The following is a 23,728-nucleotide window of genomic DNA, read 5'->3' as shown; positions in this document are numbered from 1 at the left end:
CAGCAGGGAGCCACTGAGTATTTTTTAATGAGAATATGATGAAACAGGACTGGGGAAAGATAAGTGCCCTGATTGAAAAAATATTTTGAAGAACTAAGGCTGTAACCAGTTGGCAGAGTATTTGCCTAGTATATGAAAAGCCCTGGGCTTAATCCCAGCATCACATAAAACCAGATGAGGTGGTGGGTGCCTTCAGTCCCAGCACTATCAAGGTAGAGGCAGGACTACATATGACTCTGTCTACAATAAGTAAATAAATAAATAACAGACAAATGTTTTGATGGGGGTAGGAGAAGGAGGGTTCTCCGCAGACAGCTACAGCAATCGGACTCTGATCTGAAGCAATGCAGGGTTAGATTGGGAAGGAGAGAAGGGGATGTCACACTATTTCTAAACGCAAAATTATTGAAAATATTGGTGACAAATTCAAGAGAAGCAAAACATAACTTTAAAGTGACTTCTGAGTTTCTGTTGGAGACTCTATGAAAATGAAACTTGGTGTGACAAAAGGTACTCAGTGCAAGGATTCCCAGTATGGCCCTCATTAGTGCACAGTGAGTTCCCCTTGGTGTATTCACATTGTTACAGTACTGTAGTTCCCAGAAGAGGAACCTTTGTAACAGTTTGACAGTTGCTGAACCAGCTGAGTGGGGAGTCAGCGCGCTTGCACTGTGCATACTTCATTTTGGTATTTTCTCCCATGAGAGATGAAGGAGCTCCCTCCTAGGCAGCCAGATTAGCCGAATCGACCTTGATGGTCAATGAGATGACTTGTCATGGTCAGTGTGCCCTCACATCCTCACCGTTCACTTGTTTGAAACACTCTTGTTGTTTGCCACTGAGTACTCCAAGCTAACTGACCCAGGGCTTCTTCTGTCTCCAGCTCCCATCCCGCTGCAGGAGTACTGGGGCTGTAGATGTGCACTACCCTATCTGGTTTCATGTGGGGCTCTGGGGATCTGAACTGGGGATCCACACACTCGCACCATGAGCGCTTTATCCATCTCCAACCCTGCTTCAGTATTTCTTACTGATTGACTTGACTTTTACAAAGCACTAGTCTGTAATGGTTTAGAAATAACAAGAGAGGGAGAGAGAGAGAGACAGAGAGACAGAGACAGAGAAACAGAGACAGACAGAGAGACAGCACGCCACTGCTTCTTTGTCTGGCTTGAGAAACAAAAGAGTAAGAAGGACACAGGATCTCTGGGAAAGGACAGGCAAGGAATGGAATGCAGGACATCCTCTCCATGCCTCTGCCAGGCAACGCCCTATTCATCCTGCAAAGCCCACCTCTGGGTCCCTCTTTCCCAGAAGCTTCTCTGCCCTTACTCCCCTGCAGCCTTCTGGGTGTCAACGGAGGTTCACCTACCTCCACTGTACTGTAAGTGTGGTTCCACTGTGAGCATCATCAAGGTACAGGAACTGGCCAGCTTGGTGGTCACCCCCACTAGAGAGAAGCTCTGTGAGAAGAGCCCAAGGCCTCTTCATCTCCTTGTCCACGCTGCCTTGCCACACAAGGCAGGCTTGTTCTCATGAACTGAACTGAAGTGTGTTGAATGGGAATGAAGGAGCAGGTTTGGAGAGGCTTGGAGATGATGATGTGGGGTGAAGATAAAAGTGCTTAGGCATTTCTTGGCATCCAAGTCTCCTCCAGGCAGGAAGGAGAAGGCATTCTTCTGCTCTGAGTCAAATGGTGGGAGGGAGACCTGGAGGCTGGAGCTGGCTGGTCTGGAGCTGGTTGAGTAGCTGGGGTGATGAGCTTGCTAGGAAGGCAAGAGATGACACCCTGGGCTCTGCTTCCAATTCAACCTTGGCCTTGGCCCTCTGATGAACTATTCATCCCTGTGTTTTTTATATTCACTCATCAAATATGCTTCAATCCTTGTCATTCATGAACTTAGCCATCATCCAATACATATCAACTGAAGTTCTGCTCTTTCTCCAACTCCATGGGGTAAAGTTTATCCTTTACCCCAAACCCTCCCAATGTAGCCATTATTGTCCACATTTCATAAATGAGTTCAAGGAGATTGAGTCATTTGCCCAAAATTAAGGCAGCTGATCAGTGACAGAATTGGGTTTCATCTTCTCACCATGCACAACACCCTGCAGGTACTTCTCAGTCGGTGTGTGTTGAGTTACTGGGGAAAGTTGGATATAGAATGCAAAGGAAAAAAAGAAGGAAGAGGCAGTCTGGAGTTAGGCTGGCTCAGGCAGTTCTGAAGAGGAATGGAGTAACCTGGGATGGCTCATCTCCTGGGGTCTCAACGGCCAGGAAAGAAAAGATGTGTAAATTCGCGTGCATCTAAGACTGGGTGTGATAGTGCAATCTTTAATACCAGCACTTGGGAGACAGAGGCAGGCAGAACTCTGTGAGCACAAGGCCAGCCTGGTCTACATAGTGAGTTCCAGTCCAGCCAGGGGTACATGGTGAGGTCTTGTCCCTAAAAAGCAAAAACAATGGTGTTGAGTCTAGGATGGACAACAGACAGGGGTTGTGGAGCTGTGGCAGGGGATCTCATGTCTTCTGATCTCAGGAACACTTGTGAACAGTCACTCGATTAGAATCTCTTTAGTGGAATGTATGAATGTGTCCCAGCGTGTTCAAGTGGGGAATGGGACCAGACTTTGGGCACTGGTTCTGCAAACTCTCTCCCCAGACTGTACTAGAGGGCCTGGCTGTCCCTCCAAAGAGTCCAGTTAGTGCTGCCTGTTGGACTGCTGACTGGCCATGTTGACTTCTCCTTATGAAGGTTTTGTTCAAGTACCTATAGCTGCTATGAGTTCATGAGTACAATGACCATGTCATGTCCAAAAGGTAGCCTTTCACAGAACTCCGGACTCATCCTCCATCTTTACATTCTTTCCACCCCTCTTCCTCCATGCCCCCTAAGTCTTGTGGAGAGGGTTGATATAGATCCTCTTATCCTGACCGTTTTAACCCATTATGAGCCTCCGCATTAACTGCTGTCCATTAGAGAAAGAAACTGCTCTAGCCAGGGTTGAGAGCAACACTAATCTGTGCCTATGCATAAATATTTAGAAGGCAGTCTGATGGCAGTATGACCATTTCTTATTGTCAACTCTTAAACAGTTTCCCAAGCTCAGCCCAGGGCATTTGGCCACTTGTATTGGTCTCATGGCACCTCCTCTACCTCTTGTCCCTCTCCTGTTTTCTCTGCTCCGGATCCCTGCTCTCTCCTTTCCTTTTAACTTCACCTGCAAAGTCTTTTTCTCCTATGAAGCCTTTACACTTTCTGCTTCTCTTCCTGAATGTTCCATCAGGAAAGCATGTGTTTGTAAACCTGGATTTGTCTCTTCTCAAATCTCGATTCAAACCCTTCTCCCGAGGACCCCCTCGTGTGCCTCCATAATCCCGTGTTCAACTTTGACAACAGCATTTTGTTTGCCTTTAGCTCTTTGTCCTGTCTGACCTGTCGATGGGTTTGGGTTTTTTGTTTGTTTGTATTTTGTTTTGTTGTGTTTTTTGTTTTGTTTTGTTTTGGCCTTTCCATTGTGCTGCTCCTCCAGTCAAGTGTAGCATCCTATGAGAAAGCTGTTCTTGTCCATGTTTTGCCTCGGCCAGCATCTAGAACAATTTTCAGCACACTACCTAGGAAGTTCAATTACTATTTTATGGCAAATGAATTCCAGTGGCCAACTTCTATTCTAGTAATCTGGGTAAAGACACAGTGACCTCTTTTGATGAATGATAGGTAGCCAGATGTGTAGTCACCTAGAAGCATAGGAAGTTGGCCACACTTAAGAGAGGTGCCAAAAGGCTCCCCTGAGAGAAAACAGTTTTACTTCCTGGAGGTTTCTCTCCTTCATACCCCGGAGTCCCTAACCATGAACTTGTCTCAGTGTCTCCTTAAAACAACACTCAACTTGTTACTCACCTCCATTGTGTCCCAGAAGTCCAGGTGAGGTCAGCTGTGCTTTCTGCTTTGGGTTTCATGAGTGTCTGGGAAAGAGCCTTCCACTTAGCATGGTGTTGGCATGTTGGCTCAGTCCAGTTCCTTGCTGTCTTAGGATCAAGGTTACCATGTGTTTGCTGGTGTTGGCTGGGTGCTTTTCTTACAGTCAGAGGTGGCCTGCACCCCATGAGCATCAGCAACAGAGTTTGCTGCTCTGCATGGAGTCTCCTGACTTCCCCCACTGCCTGCCAGAGCAAACTGCTCTAAAAGGCCCCTGTGATTAGGTTGGGCTTACCTAGATAATCTCCTTTGAGTAACTCAAAATCAAAACTAATTACATCTGTGAAATCTCCTTTCCCAGGAACCTACCACTGGCAGGCCACAGGAACCCAGTCTGGTCACAGCCCTGGGATTAGGGCAGGAAATAGTAAGGGGCCATTTTCGGATTCTGCCTACCACAGTATTTTTTTTAATCTGCTTTAATTACTGGGCTTGGGGAGGGGAGTTCTGTTGCTTATGACCAAATAGAAATGAGTATAAATCTCAGAGGCCTTGCTTTGTGGGGAGGTGGATTATAAACTTTGCCTTCCTGACCTCTGCTGAAATGTCATTCATAGTTTCCATCTACAAAAGAGTTGAGATGTAGAGATGGGGACGATAAGACCATCTGCTGGGCTTCATGTGCCAAAAAATAACCAACACGGCCCCTTGTCTCTAAACTCTCCTGCTGAAAACTTAACAAGCAAACAAAACCCATTTTTTTTCTGGGCTATGGATGTAGGGATGTAGCTTAGTTGGTAGAGTGTTTGCCTAACGTGTATGAAGCCTGCCAATATAGACCAGATGTTGTGATGTACACCATTCCAGTGCTTAGGAGGTGGCAGCAGAAAGATCACAAGTTCAAGGTCATCATTAGCCATCTAGTGAGTTTGAGCCTATTCTAGACTACACAAAATCCTTCCTTCAAAAAAATTCCTTAAATGCCGAGTTGGTGGTGCACACCTTTAATCCCAGCACTGGGGGTGGGGGCAGAGGCAGGTGGATCTCTGTGAGTTCGAAGCCAGCCTGGTCTACAGAGCGAGTGGAAGGACAGCCTCCAAAACAATACAGAGAAACCCTGTCTCAAAAAATAAAAAAGGATTGTAATGTTACCAAGTCAGAGAGACTTGGAACTGGGGAGACCTCCTTGCTGCTACCACCTCCAACCCCTATGGGTATATACACCAGCTCAAGGCATGAGAGACAGGAGGCTGTCACCTCTGATTAGTCACCTTCTGAGCATAAGAAGAAAGGCTGAGGTAGTGATAAAGACTGGAGATGAGGAGCCCTAGGCTGTGGTTGGCCCAGTACATTAGAAGCAGACTTAATTTTTTTTTAGTTTATGTATTTTGTGTGTATATGTGTTCCTGTGTATACGTGTACATTCATGGGTACACTTTACACATGTGTGGAGGTTAGAAGATAATTCCAGGTGGGCAGTGGTGGCGCACACCTTTAATCCCAGCACTGGGGAGGCAGAGGTAGGTGGATATCTGTGAGTTTGAGGCCAGCCTGGTCTACAGAGCTACAGAGAGAAACCCTGTCTCGAAACAAAACAAAAGTGTAATTGCAGTTATCACTCTCAGGAGCAGTCCACTATTTTTTTTCCTTAGATATGGTCTCTCACTGGGCCAGGAGCTCACCAGGTAGTCAGCAGGCCTTAGGGTCCACCTGTCTCTGCCTCCCCATCACACTGGCTATTGTTATGTGTGTCAAACTCAGGTCCTAGTGCCTGCAAGCACTTTACCAACTGAGCCATACCCACTACCATCCCATGAACCTTGGCATCCAGAGATGGTAATACCTAGTTATCAGGGTTGATAGAGATTCAAGATTGTCCTCAGGTCTCAGGTGTCACCTGCGTATACACACATCATGTGTGCATGCACAAGGAAAAGCCACATTGCATAAATGTGCACAGGTCCATGTAGCTGGTTGATTTTAGATAGCTCACACATGGAGGCTTATTCTTAGTTGCGAAAGCTTGGTCTTAGCTTGGCTTGTTTCTCGCCAGCTTTTTAAAAAATTGTTCCATCTATCTTTGGCTTCTGGGCTTTTATCTTTCTCTGTTCCTGTGTATCTTTTCTTTCCTTCTTACTCCATGTCTGGTTGTGTAGCTGGGTGGCTGGCCACTGAAGTCCTTCTTCCTTTCTGGTTCCCAGATTCTAGATCCTTTTCTCAAAGATTTCTTCTCATATTTATCCTTTCTGCCCTGCCATCCCCTCCCTATTTCTCGCTCTTGCCTTGCTACTGGCCATTCAGCTCTTCATTAGACCATCAAGTGTTTTAGACAGGCACGGTAACACAGCTTCACAGACTTAAACAAATGCAACATAAACAAAGTAACACACCTTAAAATAATATTCCCCATGGGCTGGAGAGATGGCTCAGAGGTTAAGAGCACTGACTGCTCTTCCAGAGGTCCTGAGTTCAATTCCCAGCAACCACATGGTGGCTCACAACCATCTACAATTCAATCTGGTGCACTCTTCTGGCAGAACACTGTATGTGTAATAAATAAATAAATAATCTTTAAAAAAATAAAATAATATTCCCCAACAGATCCAGTGTAAACTCACAGCTGCACAGGCTGAAAGGCGAGTTCCTAAGAGCTAGGTGCCAGGCTTCCCAGGAAACCAGGGGCCATGCTCAAGTTTGTAAACAATATTGGGAGGGTAGGAAGCAGAAGACTTGCATGTGCTCCTGGTGAAATAAGGGCACCTTACCCACAGGGCAAAGTTACATGCAGGTAGTCAAGATACTTACTGCCTCCTCAAAAACAGCCCTCCCTAACTGTTTCCTGTCCCGGGTGACCCTTCTCCCTGAAGATATGAGTCAAGATAGACAGCTGAACTTTGGGATTTTTCCTTTTTAAAAATTATACTGTTGGCTGGAGAGATGGAACAAGGCTTATGAATACTGACTGCTCTTCCAGACAATCTGGGATTGATTCTCATCTCCCACATAGTAGCTAACAACCATTGTAACTCCAGCTCAAGGGGATGTGATACTGTCTCCTGGTCTCCACAGGCACTGAATACATGTGGTACACAGACATATATGTAGGTAAAACACACACACATAAAATAAAAACTTTGTTTAAATACTTATTAATTTATGTGGAGAGGGTGTACATACTATGCGCACTATGGCACCCATGTAAAAGTTGGAGGACACCTTGGGGAAGCAATTCTCTTCTTCTGCCCTGTGTGTCCTAGGCATTAAATCCAAGTTTGTCAGGCTTGGCTGCACACCATCTCACCACAGGTGCAGGTCTAAGATTCATAGATAGACAACTAAACTTTTGGCTCTTGGTCATCAGAGGATTAAGAATATTAATACATGTTTGTATTTGACAAAGCATTTATTGAGGCTTACTCAAGCATGCCCTGGGCATTCATCATTCAGAGATGCAGTTTACTGACAGACAAAGATACATAGGTGCTTGGGACAGCTCAGTTGGTAGAGAGACAAAGCAAACCATAGGACCCACAAGAAGCAGGTAGCCACTGAAGATGGGTGGGGCTACTAGGAAAAGGCCATTTAGATGATGGTGATGACTAATTTCTGTGCCTAATGACATTCAGCCAATTGTGTGACTATTGCCACATAGATGAACTCAACCCTGGCCTGGGGAACAGAAAGCAACAGGGATGGGGTAAAGCCAGGCCAGGAAATGCAAGCTGTCAAGACAGTATGGGCATCTGGAATCCAGTGTGGGCCAGAGTGTAGAATTTCTGCAGCCAGCGGGTGGAACCGGGGATTCTAGCTTGCAGAAAAGGGGCTGGCAGAATTGTGAAGCAGGCTGTGGTCTGGGGGCAAGATCTATTTCTAGAAGGAACTAGACTTTTAACTACTGTGTGCCCAGAGCCAACTCAGTGATGTCTGGGGAATGCTGGTCTATTGTTGTATATGTGTCCCTTCTCTGAGGCAGCCTGGAGGGCACCTGTCAGTCAGGATTCCTGCTAGAAATGTTAGTACATCAGATTTTGGAGCTTGAGTAAAGTGTAATGAAAGTCAGTTACAAAACAGTGGGCCAAACTCACTCCATCTTGTGGGTACTACCTGAAGGGAAAACCGTGGGAATGGTCCCCAGTTCAAGGGATAGTAGTATGAGGAGGGCCCCCAACTACCAGCACTGCTTGTAGTTGAAGTGCTCTTAAGAAATAATCACCCCAGGGACCTTCCCCCTCCTTCCTAAATGTCTTCAGATACTTGCCTCTGATCCAACTCTGCTAACGTTGGACGGCTGGGATGCCCTTTGGTGCATCACTCCTGCACAGAGAACAGGGGCGGGTAGGCAGAAATGAGTCAAGAGGACAAAAATGGGCTTCTTCTAATTTAGCCTGTCCTCGGTCCTGCCTTCAGATGGACTGGGCCCTCCTGACCCCCTGCCTGTCCTAGTAGGATTGGGTTCAGGCTGTGAGTGAGACTGGGCCTCAAGGCTAAAAGTCTCTGTTGTTGGGAGCTAGGAAGAGCAGACCGAGCACTGTGTCTTTAAAATAACAGCTTGTTCCTTACATATGGGGGCCACATGTCTGCAATTTTCCAGTACTGTCTCAATTTCAAATATTCTGTCCCATTTTACCCATAAGAACATTGGCATTTGTCAGATCACGTGTTCCAATTTTTGACTCAGAAAATATGGTCACTGTATCCCCTATACCACAACAAATGCCAGATGGCTTAAAGAGCTAATTTTTTTAATGGTTCACTTATCCCAATTGTTGAGGAAAGACAATTTTCTGACTATTGAAGCAATTGAAGAAATTATCGGTGACAAGTTTGATGGGTTCAATTATGTTTTTTTTAAACACCTTTTTTGGTTTATGAAGAAAATCAGCAAAACAAAAGGGGAAAAGAGAAGCAATGGATTGGGGAGCAGTTATGATGAAGTGTGACAACCAAAATCTCAATAGCCACATACTTTGGAAGAACTTTTTAAAAATTGAAAGGATACGATGAAGCCTTCATCTAGGGGGTTAGGGAGATGACTCAGTCAATACGATGCCTGTCATGCAAACATGAGGACCTGAATTTGGATCCCCAGCACCCATGTTCAAAGCTGGGTGTGATGTGCTTGTCTGTAACCCCAGTGTAGGGGCAGCACGGGAGTTGGGAAGGTCCCTGGAGCTCATCCACTGTTGGTCTAGCTCAGTCAGCTCTGGGTATGGTGGGAGATACTGTCTCAGAAAATAAGCCATAGAGCAATGGGGAAATACAGCCAGTGTTGACCTCTGGCTTCCACATGCATGCACATGCACCCATACACACGTGTGCAAGTACTTACATGTCCATACATATCCCACACATGACTTCATTGGTTGAGAGCAGGCAATGCACACATGTAAAACTGTAAACAAATCTTAGGAAGATGAATGTGCAATTCACATTAAGAGTTAGGAATCCACATGTCATACCCACTACATTCTCAAAACTAACTAAAAGCCTAAACTGGCCAGAGCTTTGTGGAAACACATCTGCCTGGGCTTTGAAGAGAACATCATGAAATATCTTCCAAGTTTTCCTCCTAGATAGCAGTGTAAGGAGCAAAGAGATCACAAGATGTTCCTTTCTGACTTTCAATTCTACTTTTGGAATAGAGTCAAGAAAATATCACTTGAGACAGACAGGGCAGGTAGGTAAATCAGCTGATTTCATTTTATCCTCACGGAGGCAGCACAAATGACCAACAAATGCATGGTGGCTCAAGCGTATTTTAATGGGCCAGGGTAAGTGAATGTTTCGTTAGTATTAAATATCAAATGAGCTTACCCTATCAACATGGGGAAAGATGTATTTTGAATGTTAAGTCACAATGAGACTATCACAGCTGGATTGTGACCTGTGGAATCATCTGGTCCAGCTACAAGGATCAGGTAAGAAGCTAAACTCTGTCATCTTTTCATTTCCTGTGATGAAAGTGTATCCTGCCTGTTCTAGCCCACTGTTTCTTTATTGTTGGTCTTAGACATTTTAACCAGAGGCAAGTTTTCCAAATGGAGAAAAATATGAACACAATTGTGACCCCAGAGCTCTGAACAGTAGGTCTCAGAAGTGAATGCCAGTTGCTTCTTTAGACAGATCCTTCTGGTAGGGACAGCTGCTTTCAACATGGTGTTGCGTGAACTATCTTTCCTAGATGTGAGCCACGAATGCTGAAGACCCCAGCTGTAAGAGATGATGAGGCTCTTATGTGTCGTGTGACCCCTGGAACATAACTGTTTACACTTGACTACTAAAGTGATTCAGCTCCGTTTAACATAACAACCCTCTTAGCGGCAAGGAAAGTCAATAGGATCTATAATACAGAGCTTTATGTAGTTTTAAAACCTCAAATACTAATCTGCTAAAGTAAAAGTGGAAATGGGTGGAGACCATTCATTATGCAAATGTGAACTTTGAAAAACATAACCCATGACCTTGTTTGCGGGGGGGGGGGCTTCTTTTTGAGGCAATGTGTCGAATGTCCCAGATTTGAGGCTGAGAATGACCTTGAACTTCTGATCTTCCTGAATATGGGGATGACTAAGCCCAGTTTTTGAAGTTCTGATAATGAGCCACCATGTAGGTTCTAGAAACTGAACCCAGGTCTTCTGCAAGAGCAGCAAGTTCTCTTAACCACTGAGCGGGCTCCATTTTCTTCCTTTTTAAAAATAATTTTTGGCAGCCATTATTTTTCTGTGTGTATGTATGTGTGTGGGCATTTGGATACCACAATGCACCTGTGGGGATCAAAGAACAATGTGCAGAAGTTGGTTCTCTCATTGTACCATGGAAGTTTGAGGATGGAACTCAGGCTGTCACACTTGGCAGCAAGTGCCCATGCCCACGCAGGTGCCCTCTGAGCCATCTTACCTCCTCCCCTCTTCTCCCTCCCCCTCCCTTTTCCTTTTCCTCCCCTCCCTCCTCTGTCCTCTCCTCCTCTTCCTAGCTATGTAAGTCAGTGTGAGCTGACATTTGGCCACACAGCTTTATGGGAATGGGAATTGATTCAGGGGAGAATGTGTGCAACCAAAACAATAACAACAAAAGAAAAGGTACTCTATGTATTACAGCAAGTCTAATTTAGGTTTAGTCATGATGTTTAACTTGTTTTGAGATTTTAAATCTCAATAGATTTTTATGTTTATCAAAAAGGTCATATATCATCGATGGCCAGGGAGCAGCACTGAAGCGCCTCTCTGGTAAGCAGCATTGTGGGCAGTGTGGTCAGCTGACTCACTTTTGCTCTTGTTCTGCAGACACTAGCTCTCTTTGTCCTCTCTTCCTCTGCAAGAACACTTCCCAGCCACATCAGTAGTTCTCTCTGGGGACCATTTACATGCCCCTTGGCAGGGGACATTAGGCAATGTCTAGGGACATTTTTGGTTTTCATGCCTGCAAGAGTGGCAAGATGTTAATGGCATCAGGGCAGAGAGGCCAGGGATGCTATTAAAATCCCTCAGTTCCCATGACAAAGGTCATCCCGTGCAATGGTCTATAGTGCCTGTCCTGTGCTTGGAACTAGACTGACATGATGCCACAACAGCAAGGCTCCTCTCCAGGTATTTTGCAAACTAATAATCTCCACTACCAGCTAACATGCTAGGCGTGTCTCTGAGCTATTATTTCTGCATATTCACTTGCTCGTTAGAAATCACTGTCTCCTTGTTTTACTGAAACTGAATAGTATGGAACCCAGGAAAGCCATGATGGGAGATAGTGAAGAATCTTGACCTAGGACACACAAACTAGTAGCTAGTGAGAACATTCCTCATGATAGGAACTGTAAGGGGAAGAATATGTATTGACTTTTAAGTGTGTGTGTGTGTGTGTGTGTGTGTGTGTGTGTGTGTGTGTGCAGGGTATGTAAAGATGTGGATAACTGTGTGTGCATGAGGGAAGGGGTCAACATTAGGTATCATCCTCAGTCTCTCTTCACTATTTTTTTAAGATTTATTTGGAATTGCATGTGTCCATGTGTGTCGTATGAATGCAAGTGCCCTCAGAGGTCAGACACATCAGATCCTCCTAGACTTGGAGTTAGGGTGGCTGTGAGCCACTTGATGTAGGTGCTGGGAAGCAAACTTGGGTCTTCTGTGAGAGGAGTATGCACCCTTAACCATGGAGACATCTCCTCAGCCCCTCCCCGCTTATTTTTGAGACAGTCTCTCGCTGAGTCTGAGGTTCACCTTTTTGTCTGGATGGCTGGGCAGTGAACTCCCAGGATCTGCCTGTCTCTGTTTGCCTCTCACTGGAATTACAGATACGTGCCACTGTGCCTGTTTTTGGTTTTTTGTTGTTGTTGTTGTTGTTGTTTGGTATGTGTGTGTGTGCGCGTGTGTGCATGCGTGCGTTTGTGTGTGTGTATGTGTGTGTGTGTGTGTAAGCTGGGGACCTAAATTCAGACCTTCATACTTAAGAGGCAAGCATTTTACTGAGTGATCTCCCTAACCCTTTAATTTTTGTTCAATCAAGAGCTTTGGCCATGTTCACTTCTTTTGTCTATGCTAGAATCTTATAGATTAGATACACTCTAATATCCATATAAGACACATAGAAAACAAGACTCAGTGGAACTTGCTTGTTTGTGAACTGGTGCCATTTAAGAATATTGTCAGTCTCCCCAACTGCACTGTCATCCCAAGAAGGCACAAGCTTTGCTGCTTTCCTGTGCTGGCAGCAAGCCCCCTGCTTGTCTCCAGTCTGGTGACAGTGCGCTCTGTATGATGAAGAGGGAAGAGAACGAAAAGGCTGGGGATCTGGCATCCTTAGATGGACCAGTGGAGGCCTGGCAGCAGCTTGGCCAATGTGTCATGTTTTCTTTGCTCTGGTGGTTTCCTGTGGTTCCTTTATTCCACAGGCCCTCTAAGCTGCTCACGAGAGAATTGTCCTAGCCACCCTCTAATCTGGGGTTAGCCTTCTAAGGTGTTTGAATCTTCTCTTGAACTTTATCAGAACAAGCAAGGGCAAGGCATCTGATTTGAGTGGTTTCAAACACATTAAACCCCTAGGTTTCCAGGCAGGTTCAAGTTTCTACAACATGCTCTCCTAGGGGGTGGATGTCCCTGTTCCTGCTTAATGAAATTTGATGACACATGAGACTAGATAGACCATTTTCCCCTTCTCTGATATCTGGATATTTTCAGAACCTAGATAATTTTATCCTATTTACATCAAACACGTAGGTAGACTTTGATATCTGTATTATTTCTGGGGAGGTCTAATAAGATTATGAATGACAGTAATTGACATTACATGCTTTAATTACATTTCCTTTGCTGAGAATCAGAACCTTTTAGCCCAGTCCTTCAGTGCAATCTCTAGGTTTGTCTTTCCCATGCACTAACACATTAAGCAGTAGGGATGAATAAACTCACTTTTGGAGATTCTCTCCTGTAGATTAAGTGGGATAGTGTATGTGAGGGGCACAGCTTAATGCTGGTCACAGAATCTTTTAATTAAGGACCATTAGGTGAATTTTGCATAGATTGTATCTTTTAGTGCTGGCTAGTTTGAATAATATTAGGCTTCTTATGATATTATAATCATTGGTTCGGCAGCTATGACATGTGCACTTTGTCAACTAACCATGGGTAGCATAGACACTATAGCCCCTGATTTCTCTTTCTAGGGCTTTTAGAGGGTCGTTGGGGACTTGGAGTTCTGTTTTTTTTTTCAAAAGGGAGAAATTACAACCAGAGATAGCCACATGTCACCCCATTCTCTTCCACCACAGCTCAATAAAACAAAACCCTTCATTCATCATCCACAACAACAAACCTGACAGAGAGGAGGATGCTAGATATCAGATCCTTTGGCCCTAACCTTTCCCTTTATATGGGTAGGAAAAATACCTAGACCTCAGAAGATACACTTTCTGTGGCATCACCTTCTAGAATAGTCCATACCATGGCCTTCAAGATCAGATACTACAAGAAAGGATATTCCTCTGCCCACCTCAGGAGACAGCTCTTCCTGTCCAGAGGCCATTCTTAGCTCTCACTAGCAAGACCATTTTCATCCCCTGCCCTGTCTGTGCCCATGCCTAGGGCAGGGAGACTTTTGAGGGCACCAGAGGACAAACCTTAGTGGTGGTCATCTCTGCTACATCCTGCTTCCATGATCCAAACAACTTGGGATTTGGGAATAAGTCCTGAGTCCCCACAGTGTGCCATTAGAGCTCAAGTGAACTGGTCTCTGAGTCTGAGTTATCCATCTAGCTCAGCACCAAGGCCAGTTATCTCACTGCTTCATCTGCAAGTGGAGCTGATGAGTGGTCCCAGGCCTCTTGGAAGGGCTTTGCATCAAACCAAGCAACCAGCAAACTCCATGAACCAGTGACAAATATTTAAAACCAGTGACAAATATTTAAAGCCAAGAAGGTTTGCTTTTCTGTAACACAAATTTGAACTTCGGAATGTTTCTGTGGTAATTCTGTTGCCTTTGCTGTCATCTCCATAAGCTTAGGCTTTTTCTCCTGGTAGGGCAGCACCCACATAACCATTGGGAGAGAACTTTGCAGGTGGTGGGGGGAGTGCCACATGGCCACTGCATGTCCAGAGTTGGCTGGGATCATCCAGGTGTACCTACACTTTGCTTGTTCCTACACTCACAACTTCTAGTCTTTAAGGGGCTAAGAAGGTTTAGAAGACCCTTTTTGAAGTGGCCCCCAGCATCGGGCCCCTGGAAAAGGGCAATACGCCTTCCCTGGTGCCTGCGCTGTACTGTATCCATCACCTGAAGTATGTACCCCAGCGGAGCGGAAACAAACAGGCAGTCCACATCCCAGTTGCCAAGAGGCAGGAGACAGAATCCTGCTTGCTCTTCAGCAGATCCACAAGTCTCAAGTGGCATCATATTAAATTATATAGGCAGCCACTTGTGCTCAGCCGATTCTGTGCTCTGAGCTGTACCAGGCAAGCAGCAGCCTCCCAGGAAACAGTGGGAAGGATCCTATCTATAGCTTTGCAGACCTCCACACATCTGAAGACTGTCCTGAAAGCAGGCACAAGGGACCCCACAGAGAGAGAACAGCTGGACAGAAGAGACAATGATTGTGGCTGCGGTCTTAGACCATGGGCTGCGGGGCACTTTGCCCTAAAGGTAGGACCAAATGTGGACAGAGTTCAACATGCTAAGGTGGGGGTAGATCTGTGTCAGGTGTGCCTTGGCCAGCTCCCAGTATTTAGATTTCTGAGACCAGGACCACTCCCTCTTACTCTTGAAGGGCATGCATGTGTGTACACAGGGCTCTCCATCTGAGGTGGTTAGACTGGCTGTGTTAGAGATCATATGGAAGGGTAGGGAGGGATAGAAACATAAGTAAGGGGGTGAAGGACTTAGGCAAGGAAAGCAGTACCTAATTGGACCTTTGGCTGCTTGTTCTCTGTTCCCAAAATAAGTGTGGACTTTGGCCGTGCACAGAAATATGTGCCCCCCTGTGAGCTGTCTCCTGCTAACGCTTTTCCCAGGATCTGACTGCCAGCTCTCCTCTACGGCTGGTTCAGAGACAGGGTCATGATTGTCTCTGGTGGCAGGAGCATGAAGACTACAAGAATCTCATCCTTTAGAACTCACGAGTCAATTCTCCCACCTGGTTTGGGATGGCTCAATCCCAACAGGTGCTGCTGTGGGTTTGATTGATGGGTGTGCAAGGTCGGTAGCAAGATTTTCTGCTCAGCTTCCATCTGTGGGTAAAACGGGGCTTGAAATTTCACATGTAGGTCTGTGGCTGGGCTGAGATACTTCCTAGGATTTTTGACAGATTGTATCAGTTGGAGCTTCTTGATCCGAGTGCTGGAAGAACGTGGTTGCTGAAAACCTAGTGGGTCTTCCTGGCCCCCTTAAAGATGTGTAGGAGAATCCTGGCTCCCTTGGGGGGGTCGTTTTGCTTCCATCACTGATGAATTCCACCATGTGTGAAGTCACCATTCACCCCTCCAATAAGCCATTTGTGCTGAAAGTTCCAACTAGAGAGAGTGACTGCTTAGGGGGAAGGTAGGAGTCTGGAGGTGTGACATCCACAATTATGTTCTGGAGGTCCCTAAGCAGGACGAGTGTCACCCTGGGGTTGGGATAACCCTGGGCTAGACACAAAGGGAAGGAAGGTGGTAAGAAGATCCACACCACCACTGATAGGTACTGTTGTTTCCTCAACGTATCCTTAGAAACCAATGAGAAATATTTCCAAAATACTTGCCAGTTATCTGTTATTTGTTTCTTCATAAAGATTGCACTTGGGCTGGTGGGCTGGGCTGGCTGGTAAAGGTGCTGGCTGCCAAACTTGATGACCTGGGTTTCATCCCTGAAGCCACATGGTGGGAGGAGAGAACCAACCCTTCAAGTTATCCTCTGACATCTACACATATAATATGTACACACACACACACTGCACACATGTGTCCACACTCACACAAACCAGTAAATAAATCAAAGAACTTTAAAATTTTTTAAACTTTAAATTGCTAAAGACATTGATGGGCATTTATTATACATTTGGGAAGCCATTATATATGAAGATTAGCATTGCTGCTTGCTACATTAGTTGGTTTTCTTTTGGGGGTAGTGCATATATATGTGCCGTGTGGCGCGCTACATACCAAAGGCAGTGGGTATATTTCCTGATTGCTTTCCAACCCACTGTTGAGGCAGTGTCTCTTGCTTGAACCCAGAGCTCACAAGTTTGTCTAGTATAGCTAGATTGTTTGCTCCAGGAAGAGTCTCATGCATTAGGATTACGGGCAGGCTGATATGCCCACCAAGCACTTCCCTGAGTCCTGGGGACCTGAAACCTAGCCCCCATGCTGAGCCATCCCCCCAGTTTTCTTTTTCAGCTTGGCATTGTTTTAGGAGTGACAAGAGATTTTGCTCTCATCTGCCTCCTTAGTTTTTAAAACAAGCTTTTGACTTACTTCTGCTCATCATTCCCAAGTACCATTAAAAAAAAAAGGACTCAGTGTACCTATAATTCCATCACTGGGAGAGTTGAAGTGGGAAATGGCAAACATTTTGAGGCTAGTCTCAGTTACATAGTAAGACTTTTTCTCAAAACTTTTTAATTTATAAATTTAAAAAATTGATAGTGAAAAATTTCTAGCTCACATGAAGGTAGAAAGAATAGTGTGATCACCCCCCCAAAGATCTGTCAATCAATCACCAATGATCAATTTTGATCTTGATACTTCTTGCCTGGTCTCCCATCTGCAGTGGAAAGTTAGTTTGGATTAAATCCCAGATATATAATAAATGCACAAAAAATATATAGTCCATATATATTATGCATAAAGATTTAGATTTTTACCATTTATTTAGGTATAGTTTTTCAGTGTTTAAAATATTTCAGGATATCATGCAAAGTAATGCATTTCATTATAGAAGGATTTTTATATAAAAATTATATTGGGAAAAAATCAATTTATTAACATTTTCAGCTTTTCATTTTCCAAATTTTGATCATTTAGTAATTACTTTCCCAGCATGCTAGAATAAATATTTAAGACAACAACCAAAGCCATGCTGGAATTGATGAATTTGCATTCATGGTCTTTTGAGTCTTTGCAACGTCTTTCCTGAAGAAAGCTGTAGAGTTTCTAACAGTCTGGACTCTGCTAATTGTCTGATGGTAATGTGGATGAACCTATTTCTCTAGTCTCTATACTTCCCAAGCTTGCTAGGTAGATGTAGGGTCAGCACTGCTTGTATCCTAAGGGAGGGTGGGAGGCGTTACTCCCCATTGCCTTTTTGTGTGATGTGGGCAGCCATTGGCGGTTACTACTTGGATAACTGATCCTTTGGGGGCACTGAAACATTGTTAGTTAGCTGAAATGGTTTATAAACTTTGCAGAGCTGGAGATAGAGCCCCCAGCATTGTACTTCTCAGACCGGGTCTCTCACTGAAACCTCGGACTCACTGACTTCCAGGGGCTGGCTGGCCAGGGAGCCCCAGCCACCCTCTTGTCCCCACCTCACACTGGGATCACAAAGGCTAGTTGCCATGCCTGGATTTTTACATAAGTGCTGGGGATTGAACGTGGGTCCTCATGCCTGAGCAGCAGGCACTTTTCCAACTAAGCTACCTCCCCGGATCTGTAGTATCATTACTAATCCATGAACTTACATGTGGTTGGTGAGTATCATTCCATTGCTGTATCTGTCTTTGTTGATGTTGATGCTTTCTGCCTCTGGTCAGCTAAAAACTGACTTCTGTAGCTGGTAGAAGCCCACAGCTGATGGGCTTCTGGAGGTCAGATAACCCAGGCTCAACCTATGTCTCCTCTGTTCTGAATGTGTTCATACCTATATCAGCCCCTTCTTTCAGTGGCATTGATCTGGCTTCACTGCGCTGTCGTCTTCTTCTTTGAGCATCCTCCCTCCAGACTCTACCACAGCCATCATATGACCCTTCCCTTCCATGTCTGGGTATTCCAATGGGCCACTTGCCCCAAAGCATCTTTTTGCATTAGGGAGCCTTGTGTTAGCCTGCTCTTTCTTTCATCATCCTGTCACAATCCACCCAAGACAAGGGGCTGGGTCATTTCTTAGATTCTCCTCTCACTTGGTTTTAGAGCTCAGTTAGCTCTCCCAGTCATTCTTAGCCCATTAGATCATCTCTGGCAAGCCCCTCTGGCTCTCTCCCAGTGGTCACCCATTGCTAGGCACACACTGAGGAGAGGTGGTTAAAGGGCAAATGAGCAGTTACTGAGTGCTCAGGAAGGCAAGTCCTGCTGTGCTGGGCATTTTATATGCGTTATGTCATCATAACTGGTTACCAACCTTTGAGCTAAGCAATATGATTCCCATTTTGGAAAGGAAGAAAACCAAGACATTCTACTACTGGAATTCATCTGGGGTCTGCCTATCTCCAAAGCCTAGGCTAACTCAGTCTACCTTATCCTTATTGTGGTAGCATGCATCCTAGACTAGACTTTTGCTTGACTGGACTCCCTAGAGAGGCTCCTCTCTCTGTCTCTGTCTCTGTCCCTGTCCCTGTCTCTGTCTCTGTCTCTCTCTCTCTCTGTCTCTCTCTGTCTTTCTCTATCTCTGTCTCTCTCTCTCTATCTCTCTGTCTCTCTCTGTCTCTCTATCTCTGTCTTTCTCTCTCTTTGTCTCTCTCTCTCTCTGTGTGTGTATGTGGGGGTGCATATGCAGGTAGAGGCCAGGGATCACCCTTGAATGTGTCCTTCAATCACTCCCCACCTTTCTTTTTATATTATTTGAGAAGGTTCTTGGCTTACCTGGAACTCATGATTTGGCTGGGTTGGCTGGGTTGGCTGGCCAGCCAGCAAGCCCCAGAGATCCACCTGTCTACCCTTCTCTAGCATTGGAATTGCAAATGCAAGCCACCATGCAAGCAAGCTTTTTGTGAGAATGCTGAAGATCAGACAAAGAATGTCATCCTGTGTGGCTAGAAATTTAACAATAGAGGTGTGTCCCTAGCCCCCTGGGGACCTTTCCAGAGTCACCTTGCAAACTTGGGAAACTTTTTCTTATCAAAGGCTGGTCATTGTTTTCAGAGTTAAACCTACCTCCATGCTGCTTATTCTGGCTGCCCTGACTTCACTCTGTGATGACACCAACGGTTGTGTCAGCTTCTAGCCTGTCCTCTTCTCATCTACTCAGCCCCTGCTGAATTCCTGAAGCCACTAAAGTTCCCCTTTTGAGATGCTCTTTCTAATTCTCACTTCCCTGTGAATGAGGGCAGTTTCTCCCTTGTTCTCCTCACCCCAGAACCTAGCATGAGGCTACATGATTTCCTTTTTATTGGTGCTGTGACACAAGCATCTTAAGGAAGGAAGAGTTTATTTTACTGACTTCCAGCTTGAGCTACAGTCCTTCATAGCAGGGAAGGCAGAGTGACAGGAGCATGAGGCAGCTGGCCACATTTCATCTGCATCCAGGAAGCAGTGAGAGAAGGCTGACGCTCAACTCGGTCTCTCCTTTTCATTCATTCGGGCACCCCAATCCATAAGATTGTGTCAGCACGCCAGGTGGTGGTGGCGCAGGCCTGTAATCCCAGTACTCAAGAGGCAGAGGCAGCCGGATCTCTGTGAGTTCGAGGCCGGGCTGGACCGATAGCCTCCAAAACAATACAGAGAAACCCTGTCTCGTAAAAACCAAAAAAAAAAAAAAAAAAAAAGATTGTGTCAACACATTCGGGGGTGTGTAGGGGAGGTCTTTTCAGTTAAACCTTTCTGGATATACCTTCATAGACACAACCAGAGGTGTGTTTCCATGGTGATTGTAAATCTAATCAAGTGGACAGTCAGAATTGAACACCACTGTGGCCCAGGAATGTTGCTCACCACAGCTGATAAATGTGCATTTAAATGGACACATAGTGCATGGTACTAGCTATCCCACTCCTGCTCACACAAGTTCAACATAAGTTGCTTTGAAATGATCTTTGTAATGTAATATCCTATGGCCTTTGCTGCTCTGAACTTCTGTTGTATATGCTCATTTTTGCCTCTAAGTTAAATCATGCTCTGTGCTCGGGAGATGCTACTGGAATGAGGTTCCCAGTGCATTGCCTTGCTCAGAGTTGAGACCCAATAATTATCCATTGAATGGAATCAAATGGAAGGTTGTACAGAAGGCGGGCTCAGGAGAGGTGCAGGGCCCGCAATCAGCAGAACGGCAGACAGTTAAAGCAGCTCAACTCACTACAATTTCTCTTAATAGATTTTTCCGTACAGATTTGCTGTCAACATGGATTGTTGGTTTCGAAAAAGATAAATAACCAGAGAGCTATGATGGCTCATGTGATGCAGAGGCTGGCAGCCTGTGCCATTTCTGGTGCCATGCCCCATGAATTTCCAGGTCTGGACAGGACAGCAATTGCCCCACACTAAATTTCCTGAACTCCCATGTTCTGGACAAATACATATTACCAACTCTGCTCCTCCATGGTTGCCTTGGTCCTCCATCCTTTCCCATCCCTTCTGGAAGCCCAAACCTTCCAGTGATTAATGCTGACTCTGATGTAAAAAGTAGAGCTGATCATTTGGCTGTTGGTCTCTGCTGGAAGGGAAGAACAGCCCAGCAGTCCACGTTGCCATCCTGTTCACTGATTATGTAAATGCATGTTAAGCATCCATTGTGTGTTGGATGCTGGCAGATGCTGATGGGCAATTCTTGGGCCTTTTGGAATCACAGGGGATCCATGTGTTCTTCAGATATGCACACAGGTGTGTAATTGCCCACTGCTGGGTGAGATGCACAGGAAAACAGACCTCTGGGAACAAAAAGATCTGATGCCACCTTTATCATAAGTTCCATTCCTCTTTTCCATCTGGTCCTTTCTGGACCCCCTGGGGCTCTCCTACCACTCGGAGGTCTTCCAAGCCAGCCCTTGGTGCCCTAGACTTGGGGTGTACATGGTTGTGAAATTCCAGGCCAAGGCTGGTTCTCTCCCAGTGAATCACAGTGCACAGCCATCGAGCGTGGGAGAAAGGAGTGAGCAGAGGTTCAGTGTCTCCTGTCCTAGTTTCATTTCTATCCCTATGATTAAAAAAATACCCTAACAAAAAAGGGGAGGAAGGGTTTATTTTCTTTTCAGGATTGTAGGTTAAGGTCCACTGTTGTGGAATAGTCAAGGCAGCAAGAACTTAAAGCAACTAATCATATTACACTCACAGTCAAGTACAAAGACAAATAAATGAACCCATGATAGCGTGCTTGCTTGTGTACAGCTAGATTTCTCCACTCTTATACAGTTCAAGAATCCTTGCCGAAGGAATGATGCTGCCCACAGTGGGCTGAGTCTTCCCCCATCAGTTAAACTTAATTAAGACAGTCTCACACAAACATGATCACAGGCCAACCCAATGTAGACAATCTCTCATTGAGACTCTTCCCAACTGAATCTAAGTTGGGTCAGGTTTATAATTAAAGGTAGCTATCACACACACACACACACACACACACACACACAATTTGTTGTTCCATCAGACAAAGGGCCAATCCCCTGCCTGTGGCTCTGTGGTTGGGACAATGGGCTTAACTAGTTCTGAACTTCAGCTCTGTTCCCCCAGAGGGTTGTAAAGGGGAAAATAATATCTGGGAAGCACAGTGTCTGGCCTCTCTCCCCACCCTCAGAAGCTTTTCAGGAGGATGGATGGAGGACTCTGATGAGAGCAAGTTGCCTGCTCAGTGGGATTTGGCGTCTTCTCATATCAGCCTGGGTAAGATCAGGACACCCTCAGAAGCTCCCATGTGGTCATGTCATGGAACCAGGACTAAGAAATGGCATAGGCCTAGTGTCACAATACAAAGAGGGTTCTGCTCCAGATATAGTCTGTTCTTTATTGCTCTGTCCTTGGAGGAAAATAAAATATGTCCTTCTCAGATTTCTTCCTAAAAATATCTTGAGGTGAGAGGTCTTGAGTTCCTTCATGGATACAACAGAAGTTTATACCTCTGTGTTGGCCCACCTATAGGAGACAGTGTAGGTCCCAGAGTAATTAAACTCCTTTTCTGGCCAGGGTCTAACTTCTGGAATCCCACAGCCTGTGCCTAGAGTGGCCTGAAAATATGGAATGTGGAACTTAGCTGATGGGAAGTCTCTCAGAAGTGCTTTTTACAAGGGCCCTGCCTTCCTCTTAATCCCAACAGTTTCCCTGGGATTAATTCCCTGCTGGCCAGTGAAAATAAACTGCCACATATGAGGAAGGAGATTGTCACCTCTTGTAGTCCCTGGCCCAGCGCACACACACCCTTCATGTCGGGATCTCAGGTAGTCCAAGCTGACCTCAAACCCAATATGTAGTCAAGGATGACAATGCCTGAGTCTTGTGCCTCCACCTCCTGAGTGCTAGGATTGCAGATAGGTAGCCCCAGCCTGCTTTATGCTGTGTTGGGGGTCAAACACAAGACCTCACGCAGGTCAGGCAAGCATTGTACCAACTGAGCTCACCCCTCACCCTTCGCAGTTGACAGACCCTGCTGCTACTCCCCCAAATCTGGAAATTCCCTAAATGTCCAGAAGCTACAAGACAATTAAATCATGTGTGCGTGAGGCCAGGGAAAGAGTGTAAGAAGTTGTAGCATTCCCAGAGATTATCACTCAGTGGCTATTACCCCACCCATACTTTCACTTTTTCTTTCTTTCTTTTTTAGCAAATTTAAATACATTTTAATTGGTTTCTGTTTGCCTATTTGGGGATGTGTGTGTGTTCCTGTGGCATTGTTACCTGTGGAGGTCAGAAGACAACAAACCAAAGTCCCTTCTTTTCCTTTTACCGTATGGGTCTTGAGGGTCAAGTTCAGGTCATCAGGTTTGGTGGCAAGCACCATTATCCACTGAACTATGTCACACACCTGGTTTTATATTTTCAAAGTTCTCTTAATTAGGGGCTAGAGACATGGCTAAACAGTTAAGAGCACTTTGATGCTCTTGCTCTTGGTAGAGGACCCAGGTTTAGTTCCCAGCATCCACATGGTGGACCACAGCCATCCATAACTTCAAGAGCATCCAATGCTTTTTTTTCTGACCTCTGAAGGCATCAGGCATATACATGATACATACATACATGTAAACATATCACTCATACACATAAAAGTGCCTAGGGACCCTTAAGCACAATATTTGTGGTTATTCCAAATAAAGAACCTTTGACTGTGTATGGGAAAGCTGGAGTAATGACATTCCTATATGTTCCCAACTAATGCAGCTTACGAAATGGCATGGTATATATTTTCAGGGTTTATTTTTTAGAGGTGCACATCTGTGTTTGGGGAATATTCCATCTACTTAGTGCAATGAACCACATAGTTCTATATAAAAA

At 45.2% G+C, this 23,728-nt stretch overlaps 1 protein-coding gene across 2 annotated transcripts in view; it reads left to right on the top strand.

The window, feature by feature from the left end:
* Window positions 1-23,728, top strand: part of Parva (parvin alpha) — a 151,936-nt gene that overhangs the window by 68,423 nt on the left and 59,785 nt on the right. Inside the window, exon 1 of one of the 2 annotated variants that reach the window (XM_040756239.1) lies at window positions 15,005-15,047. The exons of the other annotated variant lie outside the window; for it this stretch is intronic. Within the exon in view, the coding sequence (XP_040612173.1) occupies window positions 15,020-15,047 (28 nt within the window). The 5' untranslated portion in view covers window positions 15,005-15,019. Of the gene's footprint in view, window positions 1-15,004; window positions 15,048-23,728 lie in introns of those variants that run through there. 2 annotated transcript variants of the gene reach the window in all.

This window comes from Mesocricetus auratus, unplaced genomic scaffold (assembly GCF_017639785.1).
Source record: "Mesocricetus auratus isolate SY011 unplaced genomic scaffold, BCM_Maur_2.0 Super-Scaffold_4256, whole genome shotgun sequence".
Classification (NCBI taxonomy): domain Eukaryota; kingdom Metazoa; phylum Chordata; class Mammalia; order Rodentia; family Cricetidae; genus Mesocricetus; species Mesocricetus auratus.
Note: the sequence above shows the minus strand (reverse complement) of the source record. Positions and strands in the feature narration are given on the sequence as shown.